Source organism: Sphaerodactylus townsendi, linkage group LG03 (assembly GCF_021028975.2).
Source record: "Sphaerodactylus townsendi isolate TG3544 linkage group LG03, MPM_Stown_v2.3, whole genome shotgun sequence".
In the NCBI taxonomy this organism is placed as follows: Eukaryota; Metazoa; Chordata; class Lepidosauria; order Squamata; family Sphaerodactylidae; genus Sphaerodactylus; species Sphaerodactylus townsendi.
In genome coordinates this window covers 12,612,115-12,633,492 of record NC_059427.1, presented here as the reverse complement: position 1 = coordinate 12,633,492, position 21,378 = coordinate 12,612,115, and the positions used below count along the sequence as shown (strand labels likewise).

General features: G+C 46.4%; 2 protein-coding genes across 2 annotated transcripts in view; both read right to left on the bottom strand.

Moving 5' to 3' along the window:
- The window catches only part of LOC125427683, a 40,892-nt gene extending 23,305 nt beyond the window's left edge, over window positions 1–17,587 (bottom strand). The window contains exons 1-5 of the mRNA XM_048487235.1: window positions 17,466–17,587; window positions 11,668–12,483; window positions 10,527–10,647; window positions 6,278–7,520; window positions 2,024–2,163 (exon numbers count right to left, since the gene is read on the bottom strand). Coding sequence (XP_048343192.1) covers window positions 2,024–2,163; window positions 6,278–7,520; window positions 10,527–10,647; window positions 11,668–12,453 — 2,290 coding nt within the window. The 5' untranslated portion in view covers window positions 12,454–12,483; window positions 17,466–17,587. The remainder of the gene's footprint in view (window positions 1–2,023; window positions 2,164–6,277; window positions 7,521–10,526; window positions 10,648–11,667; window positions 12,484–17,465) is intronic.
- Window positions 1–21,378, bottom strand: part of LOC125428885 (zinc finger protein 271-like) — a 1,035,007-nt gene that overhangs the window by 208,788 nt on the left and 804,841 nt on the right. The window lies entirely within an intron of this gene.

Here is a 21,378-nt window from a genome sequence, read left to right as displayed (position 1 = left end):
CATAAGAGACAGCCTCAAAAGGGGGGGGGGGGTAGCTTGGATTTTGAAGAGCTTCTGCCTCTGTGCATCATAAGAAGCTATGGATGGTTTGAAAAGATGTGGGGGTGCCACAGGATTGGGTTGTACTGATGTGATGTGCAACCCGGTCTCTGGACAAGAGGTTACTGTGAGGACAGAATACGGAGAAACAGAATTGGCAAAGGTGTTAGGTGAAAGGTAAAGGTAAAGCACAGGGTCATTAACGGACCTATTTGAGGGAGAGCACATCATAACATTTATTAGGCAGACTAGGGTTTAGGCAGTGGTGGGATTCAGCAGGTTACTTTTCACCGCCCGGCCAGAACCGGTTTCAGTTCATTGAAAATGGTGCTTATGGCAACTTCAGTTGTTAAATTGTTAGAGATTCCACCACTTTGGAACGGATTTGTTAAAATTATTTGAATCCCACCACTGGGTTTAGGGTGTCATTTCCCATTCAGACGAGGTATGTAATATCCCTCTCTCTCAAATCTATTATACAGAACAGTATATACTTTAGGGGCCCCTCCATGCCCAAGAGGCAGCAAGGCAACTTAGGGAGTTCGACTTCGTGTCTTTGGAAATCATTACACTGAAGGCTCCAACTCCTCTGGTTGCTATCCACAACCTTTGGCAGCTGACTTCGATGTCTCCGGACCCGAGTTCAGGAAATGGCGGATTCACCTCTCGCATCTTCTCCGGCTCCTCTCATTTCCCGATTGAAACTGCACGTTCTATGGCCGAGAGAAAGGCGTTAGTGTGCATTCCCTTTTTTACGTTTACCCGGCAGTACGAGGCTATGTAGGATTTTTTTTTTTTTAGAAATCCTTGGCGGCTTTCTCACTGCATACACGAGTCTCCCGTTCTGCGCATGGCGAGGAAATGCACCTGCACTGCTTGATTGGCAGGCTGGCGGAGAGTCGAGGCGAGGGAGATTCCGCGCTCTGCCGACTTCAGCTTGAGGTGCAGCCCGAGGAGTTACGTCAGGAAGTTTCCACCTCCTAATTGAGCTCAAAAAAGGGGGGGTTATCGCGGTGAGCAGGAAGGGTGAGCCCGAGACAGACCACGCGAGTCCTAGCGCTTTCGGCTGTCACTGCAGGAATACCTGCATGCCAGGTTGGACCCTCACGTCGAGACCCTAAGGTCGAAGATCCACCACAGTCGCTTGGAGGGGCTCTGGATTATAAGATTTATATGAAGGTGGGAGATGATAGAGAAACCCCGATGGAAGGAACATTAATGAAGATTTGGAGATATGTAGATGATGGCTTCACATTACTGGCAGAAAATGGTAGAGATTTGGAAACAACTGCACAGGTATGAAGGTTAAAAGCCAGAAAGGGCCAAGAAGCGGGACTACAAAGAAGACAAATGTTGCATACTTAAATCAAAGTGACTTGAAGTGGTAGCTTAATGCTCTCTCCACCGCACATGCAATTAAAGACCCCTCCAAATGTCCCTAGTGTTAACAACCTTCTTGAAGAGGCTGTACCAGAGCTTAGAAATGCCATGCAGTATCGTTCCTGCCCTAAAGGTGACAGGGGGTACCCTATGTCCCCGGAAGCCCCATTTATTGTAGTCACATGGGGCGGCGCCATACCATTTCAAGAGATGCGTTTATTGTGCCATTTTTTAAATTTTGTTGAGTGTTTTTCACGTTGTTCACAGCCTGCAGGGGCGCGGTATTTTTTAAGGCTAGCAACACCAAGATTTTCAAGGGTACCATCCAGAAGGACTGTCCTGATGAGTACCACCCAGAGTTTGGTGATGTGTTTACATACGGATTCAGGAAACAGAGTTACTTGGTTAAAGAGGGTGCCCCCATCCCCATTGTTGTTTTTTCAATACTGGGGTTAACGGGAGATAGGGGACTACCCATTTTAGAGGAGGACTATAACTTTGGTCCCTACCTGAACCTAACTTCACCAAACTTGGGTGATTAGCTCATCGAATAATTACCAGATGATACCCTGAAATTTTCAGTGTCACTAAAATACACTTATACTGAGCACCCCAAAGAAAAGTTGCCCAAAGATTCTTTGTTTTGCGGTGGCTTTTGCTCCATTTGTAGCCAATGGGAATTTACTGAAGATGTCGCTGAAGGCAGGCTGCATTTTTTGAAGATAGAGGCACCAGACCTTCAAGCTGAATTTGGCTCCAGGAAGCCCTCACTGGTAATAGCACATCCAGGCATAGAGACCTTTCCTTCTGGGGGGTTCAATTTGCTATGGGCCCCAAAGGGCTGTTATTTTGTTTCCAGGCTCCTGCACTTGAGAGAGAGCCTGCACGGACTGGGATTCTCTCAGAACTCCTCTCAACTCACGTTCCCCACACCACTCCAGGAAACCAAAGGCTCACACCCAGAAGCTTGGATGCTGGCCATTACTGAGACCTCTTAGACCACCTTGAGAGTCTGGTGCCTCTGTATCTTCCAAAATGTACATGCCAGTGCTTACACCTCAGAAGGTGATTCCCCAGAGTCTACCAGGCTCTTCAGCAAGAGTTCTGGGGTGGGAAGAGTGCCTTTCCACTTAGACTTCTATGGGGCTTTCTGTTGTAGCCCCAGATTGGCTCTGTGGTAGAGGTTTCAATTACAGGAGGCACTGTGGTAGGGGTCTTGCTCTGGGTGGGGGGCATTTCCTGCAGGGGCTGCTGAGGTGTGAGTCTCATCACAAGAAGGAACCAACCAAAGGTACTTTCTAAAATGCTGCTTGGGCACCAAGTCGAAGGTGAACCTGAGTGCCCACAGCATTATTCAGCTTAGGCAGAACTTTGGTACCCCCCACCCAGGGACAAGACCACTTATCCATTGCCTCCTGTTGAAACCTCTACCACGAGCATGACTAGGCAACAGAAACCCATTGAAGTCTATGGTGGGAAAAGATAATGTAACCACCATAGAGACACTGAAGAACTATGGCAGATTCTGGGAATTTCTGAGTGTGTAGCTTGCTGACCACACATTTTTGAAGATAGAAGCCGGACTTTCAAGGAGTGGCTCCAAGAGGCCCAGCAGGTAATAGCATCCAAGCTTGGTAAGCTTTGCTTCTGAGTGTGGGGGAAGTTGAGAGAGTTACTGAGAGAACTCAGCCCCACATGAGCTTTTCATGTGCAGGAGTATTAGAGTGGAAACATAAGAAGCACTTTTGAGGGGCCATTTCAAGATTAAACCCCCCAGAAGTAAAGGCCTCCAAACCTGGATGATGTTACCAGGAGGCCCTCCTGGGAGCCACCCTGAAAGTCTAGGTGCCTCCTATCTTCCAAGAAGTGTATTGCAGCCTGCCTTCACACTCCAGAAATTCCCATTGTGGCTGCAATGGAGGCAAAGTCACTACAAAACAAAGAGATCTTAGGCAACTTTCTTGCAGGGTGCCTGTAAGGGGTGTATTTTTAAAACTAGAGTGACACCAAAAGATTTCAGGGTATCATCTGGTAACTATTCCCCTTGTGATACCACCCGGGTTTCAGTGAAATTAGGTTCAGGGGGATAAGTTATGGTCCCTCAAATGGGTAGCCCCCATCTCCTGTTAGCTCCCATTAGAAACAATGGGGATGGGGAGCATTTCCAGGTGTCCCATAGCTTCCCCTGAACCAAAACATCACTGGAAACTTAGGTGAGTATCATCCAGAGCAGTGTCTGGATGATGTCTCTCAGGAATCATGGTGCTTGTTAGCTTTCTAAAAATCTCCCTCCCTGCAGGCAATATAAAATACCACCACCCCCAAAGAGCCCAAATGCCTTGCATTCACATTTGTTCATGTTGGGCGGGACGCGAGTGGACACTTTTTGTCCAAATGTGCCCAAATTTGCCCAGATTCCAGCTGAATCTGGTATTTGTTTCATCTAAATCTCCATTCCCTCAAAAGTGGGTATTTGTTTCAGGGTGGGGGACAGCATCATGTTCCCTGTTTAACCCAGAGTTTAAGATTCTCCCTTTAAAGGTGGACTTAAAAGAAGAATCTGAGCTCCCTGGTTAAAGCACACCACTGAAAGTGATGCTGTTTGGGGAGTGGATTCCACTGGAGGTGTTTTTGAGAGAGAAGATGCTGACATTTGTTTGGTAAATGTTTTGCTGGGGGTGGTTTGTCAGAGATTTACATGCATAATAACCACTTGCACTGGCTTGGAGTTGTTTCTCAGGCTAACAAGCCTACCTCACCCAGGGTTGTTGTGATTAGGAAATTAGGAAAAGAGTTGGTGGTATGTTTTGCTGGGAGTGGGAGGTGTTTTGTGAGATGGTGCAAAAATAATTGTTTGTTCATGGTGGGGGAGGGTGGCCGCCTATTCGCGGGGGGGGGGGCAAACTCAGGTTTTGTCCCCGGGCTCCAGTTTGCCTAGGTTCGCCCCTGGCGCCATGGCTTCCTTTTATGAAGTCATCCAGCAAACTTCATCCAGAACATTCCCATGTCTTAATCGAGCATTACCATTCTGGCTATTGTGTGTATATGTTCCTGACTGAGTGGCAAAGCCACCAGGGGGTGAGGGGTCGCTTGCGCCATCCAGGGGCCTGCATTTCCTAGTCCGCGTGGGGAAGCGGAAAAATCCCCCTCCCGGCTCCCACGGACACCACCCCACTTACTTTTAGGAATGGAGCAGGCCGGAAACGTGCCTGCGTTGCCTGGGTCTGGTGGGAACTACATTTCCCAGGGGCTTTTTCGTTTACCGACGTAGGGGCTTTTGGGAAATGTAGTTCCCACCAGGCCCAGGCAACGCAGGCAGGCTTCCGGCCTTCTTCTCCGGCCTGCTCCTTTCTTAAAAGTAAGTGGGTTGGGGTGCCGCGGGGGGGGCAGAATGTGCACCGGGCACACTCTAGTCTAGCTACGCCTCTTGGACATAGTGCATTCTAATCCCACCCCTCAATTTATGCTTCCAAATATGTTAGTTTTAATTGCCGCAAGACTCCTTTTTGTTTTAAATGATGACGATTAAATGGCCACCATTCAGTACTATCCTACCCTACACTGTTTACTTTGAGTGGTGGGAAGAAAGCATTTCTGTTGATTTTGTGTATTTCCCGATTATCTTTTGCAAAATCATACTTAGCATTTGTACAGCAGAGTCATGTTCTGGAGATAACCTGGGCCAGGAGGTTGTGATTCCCTTCATGTCTGGCCCTGCAAACCTTGATCATCAAATTTGGAAATCCTTAATTTTACTTTTGGATGAGTTACGTCTGCCACAGAAATCTTTGCTTCTGTTGTAAAAAGCAGGGGTGGTGCATCTGGAGATACCCTGAGCGAAGATGTCTGGATCCCCTCATTGTTTGTGCTGAAACTCCTTTCAGTATCATCCTGAGATAAATGGCTAATTTTCAAAATCTTGGGTTTTTTTCTAGATGAGTTATGTGTACCACAGACACTCACAGCTTTCACTGCAAATAACAATAATGGTAGTATGCATGTGTGTGTCTAAAAACTACCTGGGCCAGGATATCCCAATTCCCTTCATCTTTGGCAGTGCAACTCTCATGATCATGCAAGCATTAGTGTTAACTCCAATAATGGCTCAGGCATTGATGTTCAATTTTCAAACACCTAGCTTTATTTTCTGACTAGTTATGTCTACCACAAACACAGAGACAGGCACCTTTTAATTTTTATACATTTGAAGAGATCTGTGAAAACAGCACCATTTATCAACATGTAACTCCCACCCTCTGCTAGGTTATAGTTCTTCTCAGGTGCTCAAACTGGCAGAGAAACACAGATCATTTTTTAAAGTTCACCACTCCTGGATTTTATCCTCATTGCCTGGCAAATCCCCTTGTGATTCAACCAATGATGGTCAGAGAGAAAATCTATTATGCCTGACAGCCATTTTGATCCTTCTGTCCTCTTTGGCCTCCCTGTCAAGGCTAAGCCATTTGTGAATTTGGGATGCCAGTTATTCACACTGACTTATGCTAGTAGCAGAGCCCACAGAGATATCTAATTTCATTATCTAACCCATTCCCGCATAAGTTTTGAAAAACAGACATTTGTTACCAATTTCCTAGTAGTCAAAAGCTATTTAAATTTCCATAGACAGAGAACTCACGAACCAGGAGCAAGTGCTAAAAAGGCCCTTCTTTGGGAAACTAATTTCTGACCTCGACATCCTGGGCAATCAAAGTAGCACCTCACCTAACCATGTAAGAGTACAAGGCTCCCTTCCTGGCATTTTCGGTTGAATAAAGTTAGAAGCCGTAAGGGAGACTTGTCCATCAACTAGACTAGAGCATCAATTTAGCAGAAAATCTCTTGCTTCAAACTGAGCTGCTATGTGGTTTGGGGCATATGGGTTGTCTGATGTTCCTGAAGGTGTGACAGCTGAATAAAACTTTTTCCGCATTCCAAACACTGATATGGTCTCTCCCTTGTGTGGATTCTTCGATGCCGCTGAAGGTAGGACCTGATACCGAACCTCTTTCCACACTCTGAACACTCATAAGGTTTCTCTCCATTGTGGATTCTTCTATGCTTTTGCAGGTAAGATGTCCGACTGAATCTCTTTCCGCACTCTAAGCATTTAAAAGGTCTCTCTCCTTTATGCGCCCTTTGATGCACGGTGAGGCTTATGCGGTGGCGGAAGGCCTTCCCGCACTCTGAGCACTGATACGGAGTCTCCCCAGTGTGGATTCTCAGATGCTGTTGAAGATGGGAACTGAAACTGAACCTCTTTCCACACTCAGAGCACTCGAAAGGCCTCTGGCCCGTGTGAACTCTTTGATGCACAGTGAGGCTTCGGCGGCGACTGAAGCTTTTCCCACAATCAGAGCACTCGTATGGTCTCTCCCCGGTGTGGATTCTTTCATGCTGTTGCAGGTACGGAAGCCGAGTAAACTTCTTCCCGCACTCGGAGCACTGATACGGTTTCTCCCCAGTGTGGATTATCTGATGCTGCTGAACGTGTGCTGCTCGCCGAAACGTCTTTCCGCATTCTGGGCATTTATACCGTCTCTCCGCTGGGTGCATTCTTTGAGACACAGCAAAGGTTAAGCAGTCACTGGAGTTCCTTCCAGCCTCGGAGATCTGATCGGGTTCCCCTGCTGCGTGCGATTCCCAACTATAGCCGTTCTCATACTCCGGAAACTCATCTGGCTCTTCGCCCTCGTCAATTCCTTGATGTGAAGTGAGAACTGTTCTCCAGCCAAAACTCTCTCTGCACTCTGAGAAATTATACAGTCTCTCAACTGAGGGTGTCTGTTGGTGTGAAATCAGGTTGAAGCTCTGGCCGAAGCTCTTTTCAAGCCCCATGCTTTCATTTTGATTTTCTCCTCCATAAAGGTGAGCACTAAGGTCAGTCCTCTTTTGAGATGGCTTTTCCTGATGAAGTGGGATTTCCTGGAAGTCCCCTACTTGGCAAGGAATAGGTTTATCTCTCCTCTGTGGGATGCTGTTTCTGTCCTGCCTCACTGGTACGTTGCCATTCATGAAGCTTCCTTTCACATCTTCTTTCCTGCATTGTGCTGATAATAATGCCTGGAGTCCCCCATCCCGTTTATTCTCGAGCATTTCACCAACTTAAACAAAGACAGAGAGAGAGAGGCAGTTAAAACACTCCTGAAAGAAGCCCAGTCTCAAATTGGTTGCTCCTAACTGGTCTCGGCCCAGAGGGCCCAGGCTAGCCTGATCTCGTCTGATTTTGGAATGTAAACAGGGTCAGCCCTGGTTCATGCTTGGATGGGAGACCATCAAGGAAGTCCAGGGTTACCAGGCAGAGGTAGGCCACGGCAAATCACTTAAATTCATCTCTTGCCTGAAAAACCCTACAGGGCTGTCATCTGCTGGATCTTGACAGCACTTTACACACATACACAAAAGTGGTCTGGATCTCTTTTGTTTCCTACCTCAAATGTGTGGCTGATGACACCTTTTGCCTGGCCAGGCCATACTGTGGAGAAAGTTCTACATCCTTCCTTTTTCCTTCCCCTCTTCAAACTGGGAAGTCATCACTGTTTACTTGAAAGAGAGACTGGTGCCTATGTGTGAAGATTCCACCTTCCACCCTCTCCCGACCTGCTATGCGCCATGCCTGCTTTTGCCATGCATGCTCAAACACTAAATGTTATTTTTCTTTCCCCCTTCCCTCCTTTAGGCCCCTTCCGCACATGCAGCATAATGCACTTTCAATCCATTTTGCAGAATAGCAAAATCCACTTACAAACAATTGTGAAAGTGGATTGAATGTGCATTATTCTGTGTGTGCAGAAGGGGCCTTATTTTTTTTCCTGCTTTTTTCTGCTTTCTTCTGTTGGTATGAATTAGGAGTTTAGGATATCTACCTTTTTATCTCAATGAATTTCAACACCATGTGGATGAAATTATATTAGATACTGTATTGATTTTATTGCTATTTTATGCTGGAAGCTGCCCTGAGCCCAAAAGGGAAGGGTGGACTGTGAACAGAATGAACGAAAATATGAATAAGAAAATAAATAAACTGCAGTCCCCATCAAGGCACGTGAATTTCCCTCAAATTTTGGAGAGCAGAGGGTGGACACCAGGGCCTTATGAGGAGAAACCCGGCAATTCAATGGGCAACTACAGGTTGGTAACTTTGTTTACTAAAATTCAGCAGTTCAAATGTTAAAGCATCAGATTGTCAGACTACAGTAATGTTACCACAGAATTCTCATCAACATTCTAACTATGAAGCAGTATGTCGGGGTCTAGAAACACTGAAGTTTGCCCTCCTGCCTCACACATGCCATGCTCCCATCCCATAAATGGGTTATGAAAAGCTGCTATTTAATTCTGAAATTGCACTTTCTACATTTCTGAAATTACACCATAGCCTGGTTTAATTGGTTTGTTTTTAACCATTTGTCTGTGGGTTTTCCACTGTGCCACAACTTTCCCCCTCCTTTGTTATTTTGATTGAATATAACAGGAAGTTTCAAAAAGTTGTCTTATGAAGATGGTTATTTTTCTAGCATATTGGTTGGTCCTCAAGTATTATCTAGTCAATGCTTATTTTATTAATTCTAATGGATCAATAGCAGCCCCAATACTCCCGATTAGCCTTATCTCATCAGAGTTCAGGAGCGAAGAAGGGTTAGCCTTGGAGCATCAGACTACACAAATCGGTTGTCATGGACAGTAGACTCCCTGGCCTCATGAATATTTTAGGCCTATAAATCCAACCAGCCGTCACCATTGGTTCCCTTTGTCCCTCAGATCAAAGGCCTTGATCATTAGATGCTCAGTCCCTCCCACTTGCCTGTGGACAAGGAACTCTGGAAGTTGTAGTTCTCGACAGAGAATGTCCTCAGGGAGCCCCAATCTGCCTTTCAACAGCACGAGCACACTCTTTCGGCATTAAAGAAGGGCTTGTGCTCCTGAATGGCTGTATGTGGGCAAGGAAGTACTGCAATATTTGCATTGAATCCAAGTCATTTCTGACTGTGCCGTTTCAGATCAAGACCAGGGCTTTTTCTGTGGTAGCCCCAAAAAGATGGGATGTACTCTGAGAGAAATCCACATTGTTACGAGGTTTTCCAAGATTGCTTTTGGGTAGCTTTAAATTATTGCTTTATACCCTTTTGCCTTATACTAGCACTTGGCTGTAGAATTCTGAATTTCATCAAAAGGATCAAAAGACAATTCGAGGACCTGCAAAAATTGCATTGGAGGATAATCCTCTTTCCCCAGTTGACCCCCATCTTATCTCTCCTTTCAGACTTCCCCCCTATCCTCTTTTCCTCTCTACTGGCCATGGTTTCTCATTTCCCCAGGTTTCTCCACAGGGGCTCAGGGGTACAGCTTCTGCAGAAGATTTCAGCTTCAATCCCCGCCATCTCAGGTTAAAAGAATCAGGTCGCAGGAGTTGTGGAAGAAGAAGAAGAAGAGTTTGGATTTATATCCCCCCTTTCTCTCCTGCAGGAGACTCAAAGGGGCTTACAATCTCCTTGCCCTTCCCCCCTCACAACAAACACCCTGTGAGGTAGGTGGGGCTGAGAGAGCTCCAAGAAGCTGTGACTAGCCCAAGGAGACCCAGCTGGCATGTGTGGGAGTGTCCAGGCTAATCTGAATTCCCCAGATAAGCCTCCACAGCTCAGGCGGCAGAGCTGGGAATCAAACCCGGTTCCTCCAGATTAGATACACGAGCTCTTAACCTCCTACGCCACTGCTGCTCTGTCTGAGACTCCAGAGAACTGCTAACCATTTGAGTAGACGCTACTGACCTTGATGGCTTGATTGAGATTCATCAGGCAGATTAACGTGTCCTCCATCTTTCACTCCTTCACATTTTTGTCCCCCTCTTTTCCCTCCAAGCTTTTCTACCCCTGTATCTATCTGGCCAGTGCAGGAAAGAGGAAACCACACTAGACAGGTTCCACCCAGCAGGGTCTTTCTGACATCCTTAACTTTTGGACTGCTTTTGCATTTAGGCACCAGTTACATTTGATTTACCTAGAATGTCCAACAGTATAAAGAATATCCAGACACAGCCACTCCTGAACAGAGAAAAGGAATCACAGCTGAGGTCAGCCCCGGAAGGACCTTTCGAGCCACTCCCTCCTTACCCAGCAGGCTGTCCTCTGAGTCCTCTTCTTCCTTGATGTCCACCAAGACCTGCCTCCACTCGCCCTCGGACGGAGCCTGGCCTGCCTCAGAAGCGCTCTCAGCTGCTTCCGCCACGGCCACCTGCAGCAGCAGAGAGGATTCTTGTCAGGGTAGAGATACACAATTGGGGATGGAGTGGTGGGGAGACGGAGGGGAAGGTTCTCTCCCTTGCCCTAAACTTAGAAGATGTGTGAGAAGGACAGATCACGATACAGGATCCTTCAGGAACACCCAGGTTTTTGAGAAGCCGCCTTTTGACGGATCAGAATTAAAAAAACCAAACGAAGAAAAAGGAGGCAGGACAGTGGTGGGATCCAAAAATTTTAGTAACAGGTTCCCATGGTGGTGGGATTCAAACTGTGGTACATTAGCCCCAATTGCGAGGGCTAAGGCAGGGCATGAAGTAGGGGCATGGCGAGGCATTCTGAGGAAGCCGGGGAGCATTCCTGGAGGCAGGGGGGCTGTGGCAAGGGCCCCTTAGCCAGCTCTCATGGGATCCTTGGGCAGGGGAAACAAAATTACTGCATGAGCTGGAGCCTGGGCTGCCACGCACACCGGTGCACCTCCTGCTAGACTGCTTCAAGTTCTGCGCGCTACTGCTGAGGAACGGAGGAGGTGCGTAACGAAGGCAAAAATCACGTGGCAAAATCACCAATTAGTAACCCCCTCTCGGCACGCACAAATAATTAGTAACCTACTCTCGGGAACCTGTGAGAACCTGCTGGATCCCACCTCTGAGGCAGGACTCAGCCTGATCCACAAGCAGGAAACCTCTGAGAAAGAGAGATCTGGCCGGGCAGCTCACAAATGCTGCTTGGTTCATTTATACCCACTTCCCAAACTTCCTCCAAAAATAGCTGCAATATAATACAATTTAAGGCTCTGCTCTTTCAGGGGGAGCTGAATCTCATCAAGGCAAAGCATCTGCCTCCTCCTAGAGCAAGAGACACTGCTTCTCCCACAACGCTTTAGCCTTATCTGGACTGAGCTTCCAGGGAAGGAAGGCCACTGGCCAGAGACCACCCCTCATGTTCCCCTTCCACCATCCATTATATTGCAGGACCTCCCACACTCAGGACCCACACAGCAGAAAGGCCTCACCTGACTTCCCTGGCTCTCGGCCTCCCGCTGCCTTAAGAGACACATCTCGGCCAGGGCCACCGCCTGAGAACAGCTTTCAGGGCCGCTCTCCCTCACTTGGCCCTGGATCTCTGGGGGCAGGATGCTCAGCAGCTGCTCCAAGATCAGAAGCTCCAAGATCTGCTCCTTGCTGTGATGCTCCACCCTCAGCCACCTGCGGCACATTTCCCGCAGTCTGAGGTAAGCCCCCCTTGGCCCCTCATCCTCCTGGTAGCAGAACCGCCTGAACTCTTCACGCTGCTTCTCCCTGCTCATGGCGTCTCTTTGCAAAATGGCCGATTTCACCTTCCCATAATCCTCTCTGTCTCCGACATCCAGGCTGACGTAGGCCTTCTCGGCTTCTCCACTGAGGGCCGGCAGGAGGTGATTCACTCGCTCTTCCGCAGGCCACTGACAGGCTTCGGCTACTTGCTCAAAGGAGGTCAGAAAGGCCTTGGCATCGTGCCAAGGCGAAGGTTTCTCTGGCAAGTGTGGGATTCCCCATCGAGAATGAGGAGGCTCCAATGTCATGAGAAACTCCTGCCACTGGGCTTCCCACTGGGCAAGGGAAAGAGAACCGTCCCTTACTTGCTGAGGGATCAAATCTCCTGCTGTCCTCTGAAGGAACTCCCCCACACTTGCAGCCTGGAGGGTTTGAAAAGATTTTGCTTTCCCCTTCGGTGCTTCCCCCAGTGCAGTGCTCCGCCCCTCCGTTTTCATATTGGATGATGGCTCAGTGATATTGCTCCTATAGAAAACGGTGCACATGAATCACAGTGTTCTAGATTACGCTCTTCCCTGGGGAAAAAAAACCCAGAGAAACGGGAAACAGAGAAGAAACAAAAATGACATTGAGTCCACTGTTTAGTTTTTGCAGGCCAGATACATAAATTACACGTAAAACTACATCAGACTTTTTTTTTTAACATCTCCAATGCTTTATTGGGAATGTGGAATGGTACAGTGTAGCCCAGGAGTCTGCAACCTGCGGCCATGCTGGCAGGGGTGGATGGGACTTGTAGTTATGACGACTGAGGCTGAGATTATGCTTGGGAGAGCCACTCTTATCTCACCTCGGTCTTGGGTTCTTTTCCCTCCTAATGACTCCAGACCAGCTGATTGTTCAAGGATTTATCGTAAAAGTTCAAAACAAAGAAATAAAACATAAATGCAGTAAGAGATTGCTCAACTGGTCACATTCCTTTTGGTTTTTTGTCCCCATTCCGGGAACCCATGGCCAAGAGATGCTTCTCTGACCACGTCTCAAGATGGAATTCCAAAACCCTTTGTTTTCCCCTTCTCAGGAAAACTCTGTTCAGGCCACAAGGTAACTTAGGCCTTTGGAAGTTTCATCCCTGGCACCTCCTGCATAGTTTCCCTGTCCTCAGGGGAGATCAAAGAGGCAAAGAGATGCTTTTCACACAGTCATATGCTGGCTTCTTCCCTTTGCTGTAGGGATAGCATCATTCCATGACACGCCCCTTTTTGAGATGAAGTCTGTAAACTCCATGTTCACATACTTCAGCTTCCTAATAATACTGGTTGCATAATATCACATGTTTCTAGCTAGTACATAGTTCAGCTGACTATTTTCCATCACAGTAGTCCATGAACATCTGGAGACCCGCAGGTTGCAGACCCCGGGTATAGCCTGATCTCATCAGATCTCAGAAGCTAAGCAGAGTCGGTACTTTGATGAGAGACCACCACAGTTTGCAGAGGAAGGCAACGGCAAACCACCTCTGCTTTAGTCACTTGCCTTGAAACCCCTACAGGGTTGTCAGTTGCCGACTTGATCTCACTTTACACACCCACGATTATTTATCGAGTGCACCATTTACATACCCGTTTAGGATTTGTTTTAAGAATTTTCCCACCTAGCCTGCCTTGTATGGACACACTGATATTCTGAAGGGCAGCAAAATTGGCACATGAGCAAGTGCTTTTGTTCTTCAAAAGAGACTCCCAAAAAGCTGTCCTAAGAATAGTCCAGCCTGCAGGCCACAAGCTCTGTTTCAACTGGCAGTGGTTCCCAAGAACATTTCCCCACTGTGCTATTTGGATGGAGATCTCCTGCATGTACACACCCACACAAAAACACAAAGCTTTCTCCCAGATAGCTGCGGGTCCAGGTGATTAACAACAATAACACAGCTTTAGAGGATAACTTTGTTGGAATAGAGACCTCTAAGCATTATTTATATGAGAGGGATGGTGTTAAGAAAGAATTCAATATCTGCTTGATTAGAGCAGAGGGAAAATGCTTGGGGGCAGACAATTAGCATCTGTAGTGAGATAAGAACCCTATGTCTCTATTTAGCCCTGGGGGCGTGGGGTTCCTTTGTTGAGAACTCCTTCTAAACTCAAGTTCAGCAATCCTGTTATTCTCTGAATTCCCACAGCACAAGCCTTTATTGGCATATAAAACAGGACAAAATTTTAAAACAAAACAAGGTTAAGAAATACAGTTAAAATTACTAATTTCCAGGATAAAATTTGCAACAGTTTCACAAAAGAGTACATCAGAGCTGTTCAGGAGATTGGGTATCTTATAACACTCATGCCACTGAGAACATTGTAAGAAAATGGAATTCATGTATTTCATGCGTATCTTATTGTATTTAGGGCATCGAAACAGAGAATGGTCAAGTGTTTCAACAGTAGTCATATCACATGAACAAACTCTTTTTATTCTCTGAATTCAAAGTTTCCTTGTTTGACGTCTGTTACTCTTAGATCAGGAATGGAATGACTTGGAAGATTAAAATGTTCCCCCACTGGTTACTGGGTATTCTCCCATGGGTTATTTTTACCGTCAGATTCACATTTATTATTTTGTGTAGGGACGGGTGTATTTTGTGTAGGGACCCTGTTCATCTGATGTAGAGAGTGGAACAGCATTGGTGAGATTTGATGGCATATTTAATGTTTGGAAGATAACATGCGAATGAATCTAGGATGGCATGACTGGCGTTAATGACTATATTGTCAGTCAGAATGGATATGGGGACAGAGTTGGCAACAAAGACTGGTACCGTATATAGAACAAGAAATGTCAGATGTTCAAGCTGGATTCAAAAAAGGAAGAGACCATATTGCAAGTTTATGTTGGTTCCTGGACCATATGAGAGAATCTCAGAAGAAAATCAGCTTGTGCGTCACAGGTTACACCAAAGATTTTGACTGTGTGTATCCTGAAAAGCTATGGTAGATTTCAAGATAAATGGGTGTGCCACAAGATCTGATTGCTTTGATGCACCTGCCTGTACTCTGGACAAGTGACTACTTTTAGGGCACAATATGGAATGGTATCTTCCTATCTTTCAATCTATATATCATAATGAAAGCTAGATTAGAGGAAGGTGGGATGAAAATTGGTAGAAGGAACACTAACAATTTGAGATACGCAGGTGATACCTCATTACTGGGAGAGAATAGTGAAGGCTTGAAATGACTGCCGATGAAAGTTAAAGAAGTGCCGAAGCAAGATTACAGCTCAACATGAACAAGACAAAAGTAATGACTACTGAATTAGTCAACTTTAAGGTCAGCAATGAAGACATTAAAACGGTTAAATTTTTCTATTCCTTGGTTCTATCCTTAAGCAAGAGAAATTGCAGCCAAGAAATCAGAAGGTGTTTGAGACTGGGAAGGACACTCATGAAAGAGGTAGAAAAGATTCTGAAGTGTAAAGACATGTCGCTGGTGACCAAGACCAAGATAATTTATGCCACAGTATCCCTATGTATGGGTGTGAAAGTCGGACAATGAGAAAGCTGGCTGGAAGAAAGCTGCGTTGATTTGAAATGTGGTGTTGGAGGAGCCATGGCCCACCAAAAAGACAAAATAAAGGTGTTCTAGATCCAATTAAACCTAGAAGCTATAATGACTAAACTGAGGCTGTTGTACTTTGGACATGTTATAAGAAGACAAGAGTTGCCAGAAAAAACACGAATTCCAAGAAAAATTGAAGGCAGCAGGAAGAGGAAGACTCAACCTGAGATGAATAGACTCAATCAAAGTGACAGACCTCAGTTTGCAAGACCACAGCAACTTACAGTGACGTAATAGGATTTTCAAGGCAAGAGACTTACACAGGTGGTTTGCCATTGCTTTCCTCTGCATAGAGACTCTGGTATTGCTTAGTGGTCTCCTGTCCAATTACAAACCAGGGCTAACCTTGTTTAGCTTTTGAGATCTTGTGAGATCAGGCAAGCCTGGGCCTTCCAGGTCAGGGTCCATTCATTGATAGATTCACCCTAAATCAGCACTTAACACATACATGTAAAATAGAGAGATATTCTGTCAAACAAACACTGGTATATACTAGGATCCTTTCATTGGCAATTGCTACTGAACTCGTACTCTTATTGAAGAAGCACTGCAAGATGATACTAATATGCATCTAGTCCAAAGAAAAACTCTTTTAAAACTGAGACAAAACCTGTTGTGTTCTGGGCAGCTTATCTTATCTCTTTTATGTACACATGTCTTTCTCTCTCCTTTCTCTCATAAGGACAGAATAAGATCTAACAGTTATACTTAATGGTTTGGTACCTAGTTCATACTATACAGTACAAATTGTAATTTTGATTTTTAACAGTGTTCTGTTATTTTGCATATTTTAATTAAATAACCATTGCTATTTCTGAGAACACAGTAATGTATTTGCATAGTATATATTACGGATGTCCCAGAAGTTGCCTGTTGGGGAAACTGATAAGGAGTTTTAACAGAATAATAAAAAATATTTTCACTTTACTTGCACCACTGGGCTTGGTTTTATTTATTTTTTCTCTTAGTAAGTGCTGTGGCCCTTTATTTTCTCCTTGACATTGGAAACCCAGCCTTCCCAGCTCACACTCTCTTAACTGTGAACTTCAACAGCGAGAGAAAAGCGTCCCGGTCACAGATGCCCACACCCTGTGGGGAATATTAAGCCCCTCACCAGACCCAGCTTTTCATCCCCCATACAACTCTGCCCACCACAGGAGGGGCTTTGCAGTCTCCTAGGACTTATTTTAATGTCTGTACTTTGTGTTTTCTGCTCTCAAAACATGGCCCATTCAAGGAAAGCAGAACCCCCCAGAGAGGGGAGGGATGAAAGTGGATTTGGAAGAGGGCACGTGGGGAGTGGATATCCTGATATCCTGGCCCCACAGGAACCAGTTTATATGACTCACACTGGGAAGGCCCTGAGGTGTCTCCCATGTTTAGGTAGCTTTTGTATGCCCACTCTTGCTCCAATGGAACCCCACTGATCAGAGCAAGGAAAAGAGTAAGCTGAAACCTCCCTTCCCCCGATAGCATTGCATATAGGACTCTCAGTGGGATTCAGTTTGCATTCAGGGCTCTGCAGAAACTCCCCAAGGGAAAGACTCACAGGGGTCAGGAGCCTTTCCCTTGCTCGTATGGGGGAGGGGGGGGGGAAGGCGGTGGTCTCCATGTAGCCACCTCCAACCCCCCCTCCCGCCACACTCGAATCTGCCCTGATGCCCACCCACCGGGTTGCCAAAAGCCCAGCAGCAGATCCAGTCCGCCCTGCTCCTGTGCTTTTAAACAAGGCTTTGATCTGCGACGGGAATTTAGCCTGGAGGGAAATACGATCCCTTCCAGTCCTGCTCCTTGCTGCAGATCCAGCCCCAGTGGCCAGATCCGGAGTTGGGAAGAAAGCAGGGGCCAGCCTGAATTCCTCCCCCTGCCCTCCTCTGCAAGCCAGACCCAGGAAAAGCCCCTTGTGCAGGGCTGCCCATCGGGGTGGGGTGAGGGGTGCTCTTTACCCTTGCAGGCATCCCCCAGATCCTCCAGCGTCGCCGCGAGCCACGGTAGACCCCACCAGGCGAGAGGAGGAGGAGGGGAAAGGAGGGAGGACTCCAGTGTCTCTCCCCTTACCTTTTTGCTTCCTCTCTAGGATCAGCAGCTCTGTCACTAGCTTAACCCTTTACTAGCTACTGGGAGCAAAGAACAATGTCGCCTCTTTCAGAGCCCAGTTAAGGTTGCCAACCTCCAGGTGCGGCCTGGAGAGAGCCACCCAGAATTATTAACTGTCCTCCAGAAAACAGAACTCCGTTCCCCTGGAGAAAACTGCTGCTTTGGACAATGGGGGCTGTGGCATAAGGCCAATGGTGGGATTGAAGTAATTTAACAACTGGTTGCATACAAGCACCATTTTAACAACTGGTTGTGCTGAAGTGGTGCGAACCTGCTGAATCCCACCACTGCATAGACCGAGGTCCCTCTCCTATCCAAACCCTATTCTACGCAGGCTCCTGTCCTAATACCTGCAGGAGTTGCAACCCTACAAGAACCTTCAGGCAGGGCCTGAACCTCTGTAGGAATTATAACTGATAATTCTTCAGAGATCAGTTACCCTGCAGGGAATGGCAGCTTCAGAGAGCAGAGTCTATGCTGTAACTTACACATGAAACTCCTCCCCAGAACCCCAGGAATTTCCCAAAACTGAGTTTGCAACCTGAAATCTAGTGGCCCTGTGGAGTAAGTCAAGAACTCTCGCTTTCAGGAGTATACTTCAGTGGCCTTGGGATATACCCTTCACGCATCTGATGAAGTGGCTCAAGAAAGTTTACACTGGAATAAAGTGCTTAGTCTCTTAAGTGCCCAGTGAACTCCTGTTCAGTTTTGAAGCAAACAATGTGTAATCCTAAACAGAGATAATCCATGGATTTAGAAAAAGACTAGCTGCTGGAATGCCACTGAAAGTGTTGCTGAGGGCTGAGAAAACCTGTTTCGTTACGATCACATCTAATCAGTGGTGGGATTCAGCAGGTTCACACCACTTCGGCAGAACCAGTAGTTAAAATGGTGCTTGTAAACAACCAGTTGTTAAATTATTTGAATCCCACCACTGGATCTAATGCATCCTTCCTCAGAACTCCTTCAGCTACAGAGCGGTAAAAACTTGCAACATCCTGCACTGGAGGCAGGACTAAGGTGACAGGATGCATGCCCGCCCCTTGGTGAAACAGTTACCCACATTTTTCAGGTGGGTGCCCATGGTGTCAGCAGCAGAACAAAATCTGCGTCCTGTAATATGCCTCTTTTTGCAACCAAAGCTATGATTGTCTGTGGTAGGTATAATAACACATCAAGCTATCAGTCCAAAAATTGGCTGTCTGCTTCAGGCTGATGATGGGACTTGCTGAATGGTGGGAATCAGAGCATCCTGGCACAAATTTAAAAAAAAACAGAAGAGGTTTAACTCCTTCCCTAACCTATCAGATCCCGTGGGGTGTAGTGGTTAGAGTGCTGGTCTCGGGTCAAGAAGATGCAGGTTGCAAATCCTACTTTACCATGGAAAGTTGGCTGCCTGACTTACTTTCAGCCATACTTGTCTCACACGGTTGTTGCAGAGGTGGGATCCAGCAGGTTCTCACAGGTTCCCGAGAGTAGGTTACTAATTATTTGTGTGTGCCGAGAGGGGGTTACTAATGGGTGATTTTGCCACGTGATTTTTGCCTTACCATAGTTACGCCCCTCCTCTCAGCAGTAGTGCGCAGAACTTGAAGCAGTCTAGCAGGAGGTGCACCAGCGTGCGTGGCAGCCTGCGCCTGCGTGCATTTGTTTCCTGCCCAAGGACCGGCGCAGCGGCTGCGTCCTTGCCACAGCCCCGCCCCGGAATGCCCGGCCACGCCCCCGTCGTGCCCCGCCCAGCCCCATTGGCGCTACGCCACAGTTTGAATCCCACCACCATGGGAACCTGTTACTAACATTTTTGGATCCCACCACTGGTTGTTGTGATATAAAATGGAGTGGAGGAGAAGAACTGCATGACTTGCCAGGATCGATGGAGAATTTGGTCCGCTCATGCCCACTCCTGAGGCGCTGGTACAGTGTTTCCCCCGAAAATAAGACAGGGTTTTATATTAATTTTTGCTCCAAAAAGATGTGTTAGGGCTTATTTTTAGGGGATGCCGCATTTTTACCCATGATTTTGCGCCCCCCACGTGACCGGATCAGCTGCGCCAGGGAATCTGTAACTAGGGCTTATTTGTGGAGTAGGGCTCATATTTCAAGCATCCTCTAAAAATCCCGAAAAATCATGCTAGGCCTTATTTTTGGAGTAGGTCTTATTTTCGGGGAAACAGTATATATGCACTTTACATACTCTTGTAAAATGTCAAGTCCAACCTGCTTTTATTTTTATTTTTTAAGTTTCACAATCAAGTTTTCATTCTAACTTTACCGGTTTAAAAAAGTGCTGTGAGTAGGGTTCAAATTGTACCAGTGTACCGTACTGGAAGATTAAAAAAAAAACCCCACAACTTTTTCATACTTCAAATATTGCTCCTCCATAAATATGATAAATATTTTTTTTAAAAAAGAAGCTATTGCACTTTAGCAATACAAAAGAAAGAAAAAAAAGATATCAGTGCGAGTTGTCCTCCCATGAACAAAAACCTCTAATCTCTCCTGAATTCTATTACATATTTTAAAAATGAACACTATATTAGTGGTTTTCACATACATAGATATACATCTCCCATACAGCCATGTCAGAGTTAAGTAACCGCAAGAGAATCAAAATTAGGACTGTGTTGTTCCCACAGACACAGATAGGCACAGTGCAGAGCCACCTAAGATTTAAGAACAGAAGAACAGAAGAACAAGCCAGCTGGATCAGACCAGAGTCCATCTAGTCCAGGGGTAGGGAACCTGCGGCTCTCCAGATGTTCAGGAACTACAATTCCCATCAGCCCCTACCAGCATGGCCAATTGGCCATGCTGACAGAGGCTGATGGGAATTGGAGTCGGTGACCATCTGGAGAGCCGCAGGTTCCCTACCCCTGATCTAGATCCAACTCTCTGCTACTTGCAGTGGCCCACCAAACCTTTGGAAGCTCACATGCAGGATGAGCCTTATTGGCCTTCTCTGCGGCTGTTGCTCCACAGGCACCTGGTCTGTTGGGGCATTTGCAATCCTCAGATCGAAGAGGATCAAGATTGAGAGTAGCCATAAATCGGCTTCTCATCCATAAATCTGTCCCAAGACCCTTTTTAAAGCTATCCGGGTTAGTGGCCATCACCACCTCCTGTGGCAGCATATTCCAAACACCAATCACACGTTGCGTGAAGAAGTGTTTCCTTTTATTAGTCCTAATTCTTCCCCCCAGCATTTTCAGTGTATGCCCCCTGGTTCTAGTATTGTGAGAAAGAGAGAAAAATTTCTCTGTCAACATTTTCTACCCCATGCATAATTTTATAGACATCAATCACATCCCCCCTCAGACGTCTCCTCTCCAAACTAAAGAGTCCCAAACGCTGCAGCCTCTCCTCATAGGGAAGGTGCTCCAGTCCCTCAATCATCCTTGTTGCCCTTCTCTGCACTTTTTCTATCTCCTCAATATCCTTTTTGAGATGCGGCGACCAGAACTGGACACAGTACTCCAAGTGCGGTCGCACCACTGCTTTATATAAAGGCATGACAATCTTTGCAGTTTTATTATCAATTCCTTTCCTAATGATCCCCAGCATAGAGTTTCATTAATTACAACGTTGAATGAAAATGGACCTCTATGCCTGGGATCGATGACAGTTTAAAATGTGGTTGACTGTTCAAATTAAGTTTCCAATCCATGTTAGGTCTTCATGGGCACCTTTGGAAGGGAGTAGTGAGAACAGTAGTGAACCAAATAGCCCAGGCTGGCCTGATCCTGTCAGATCTCAGAAGCTAAG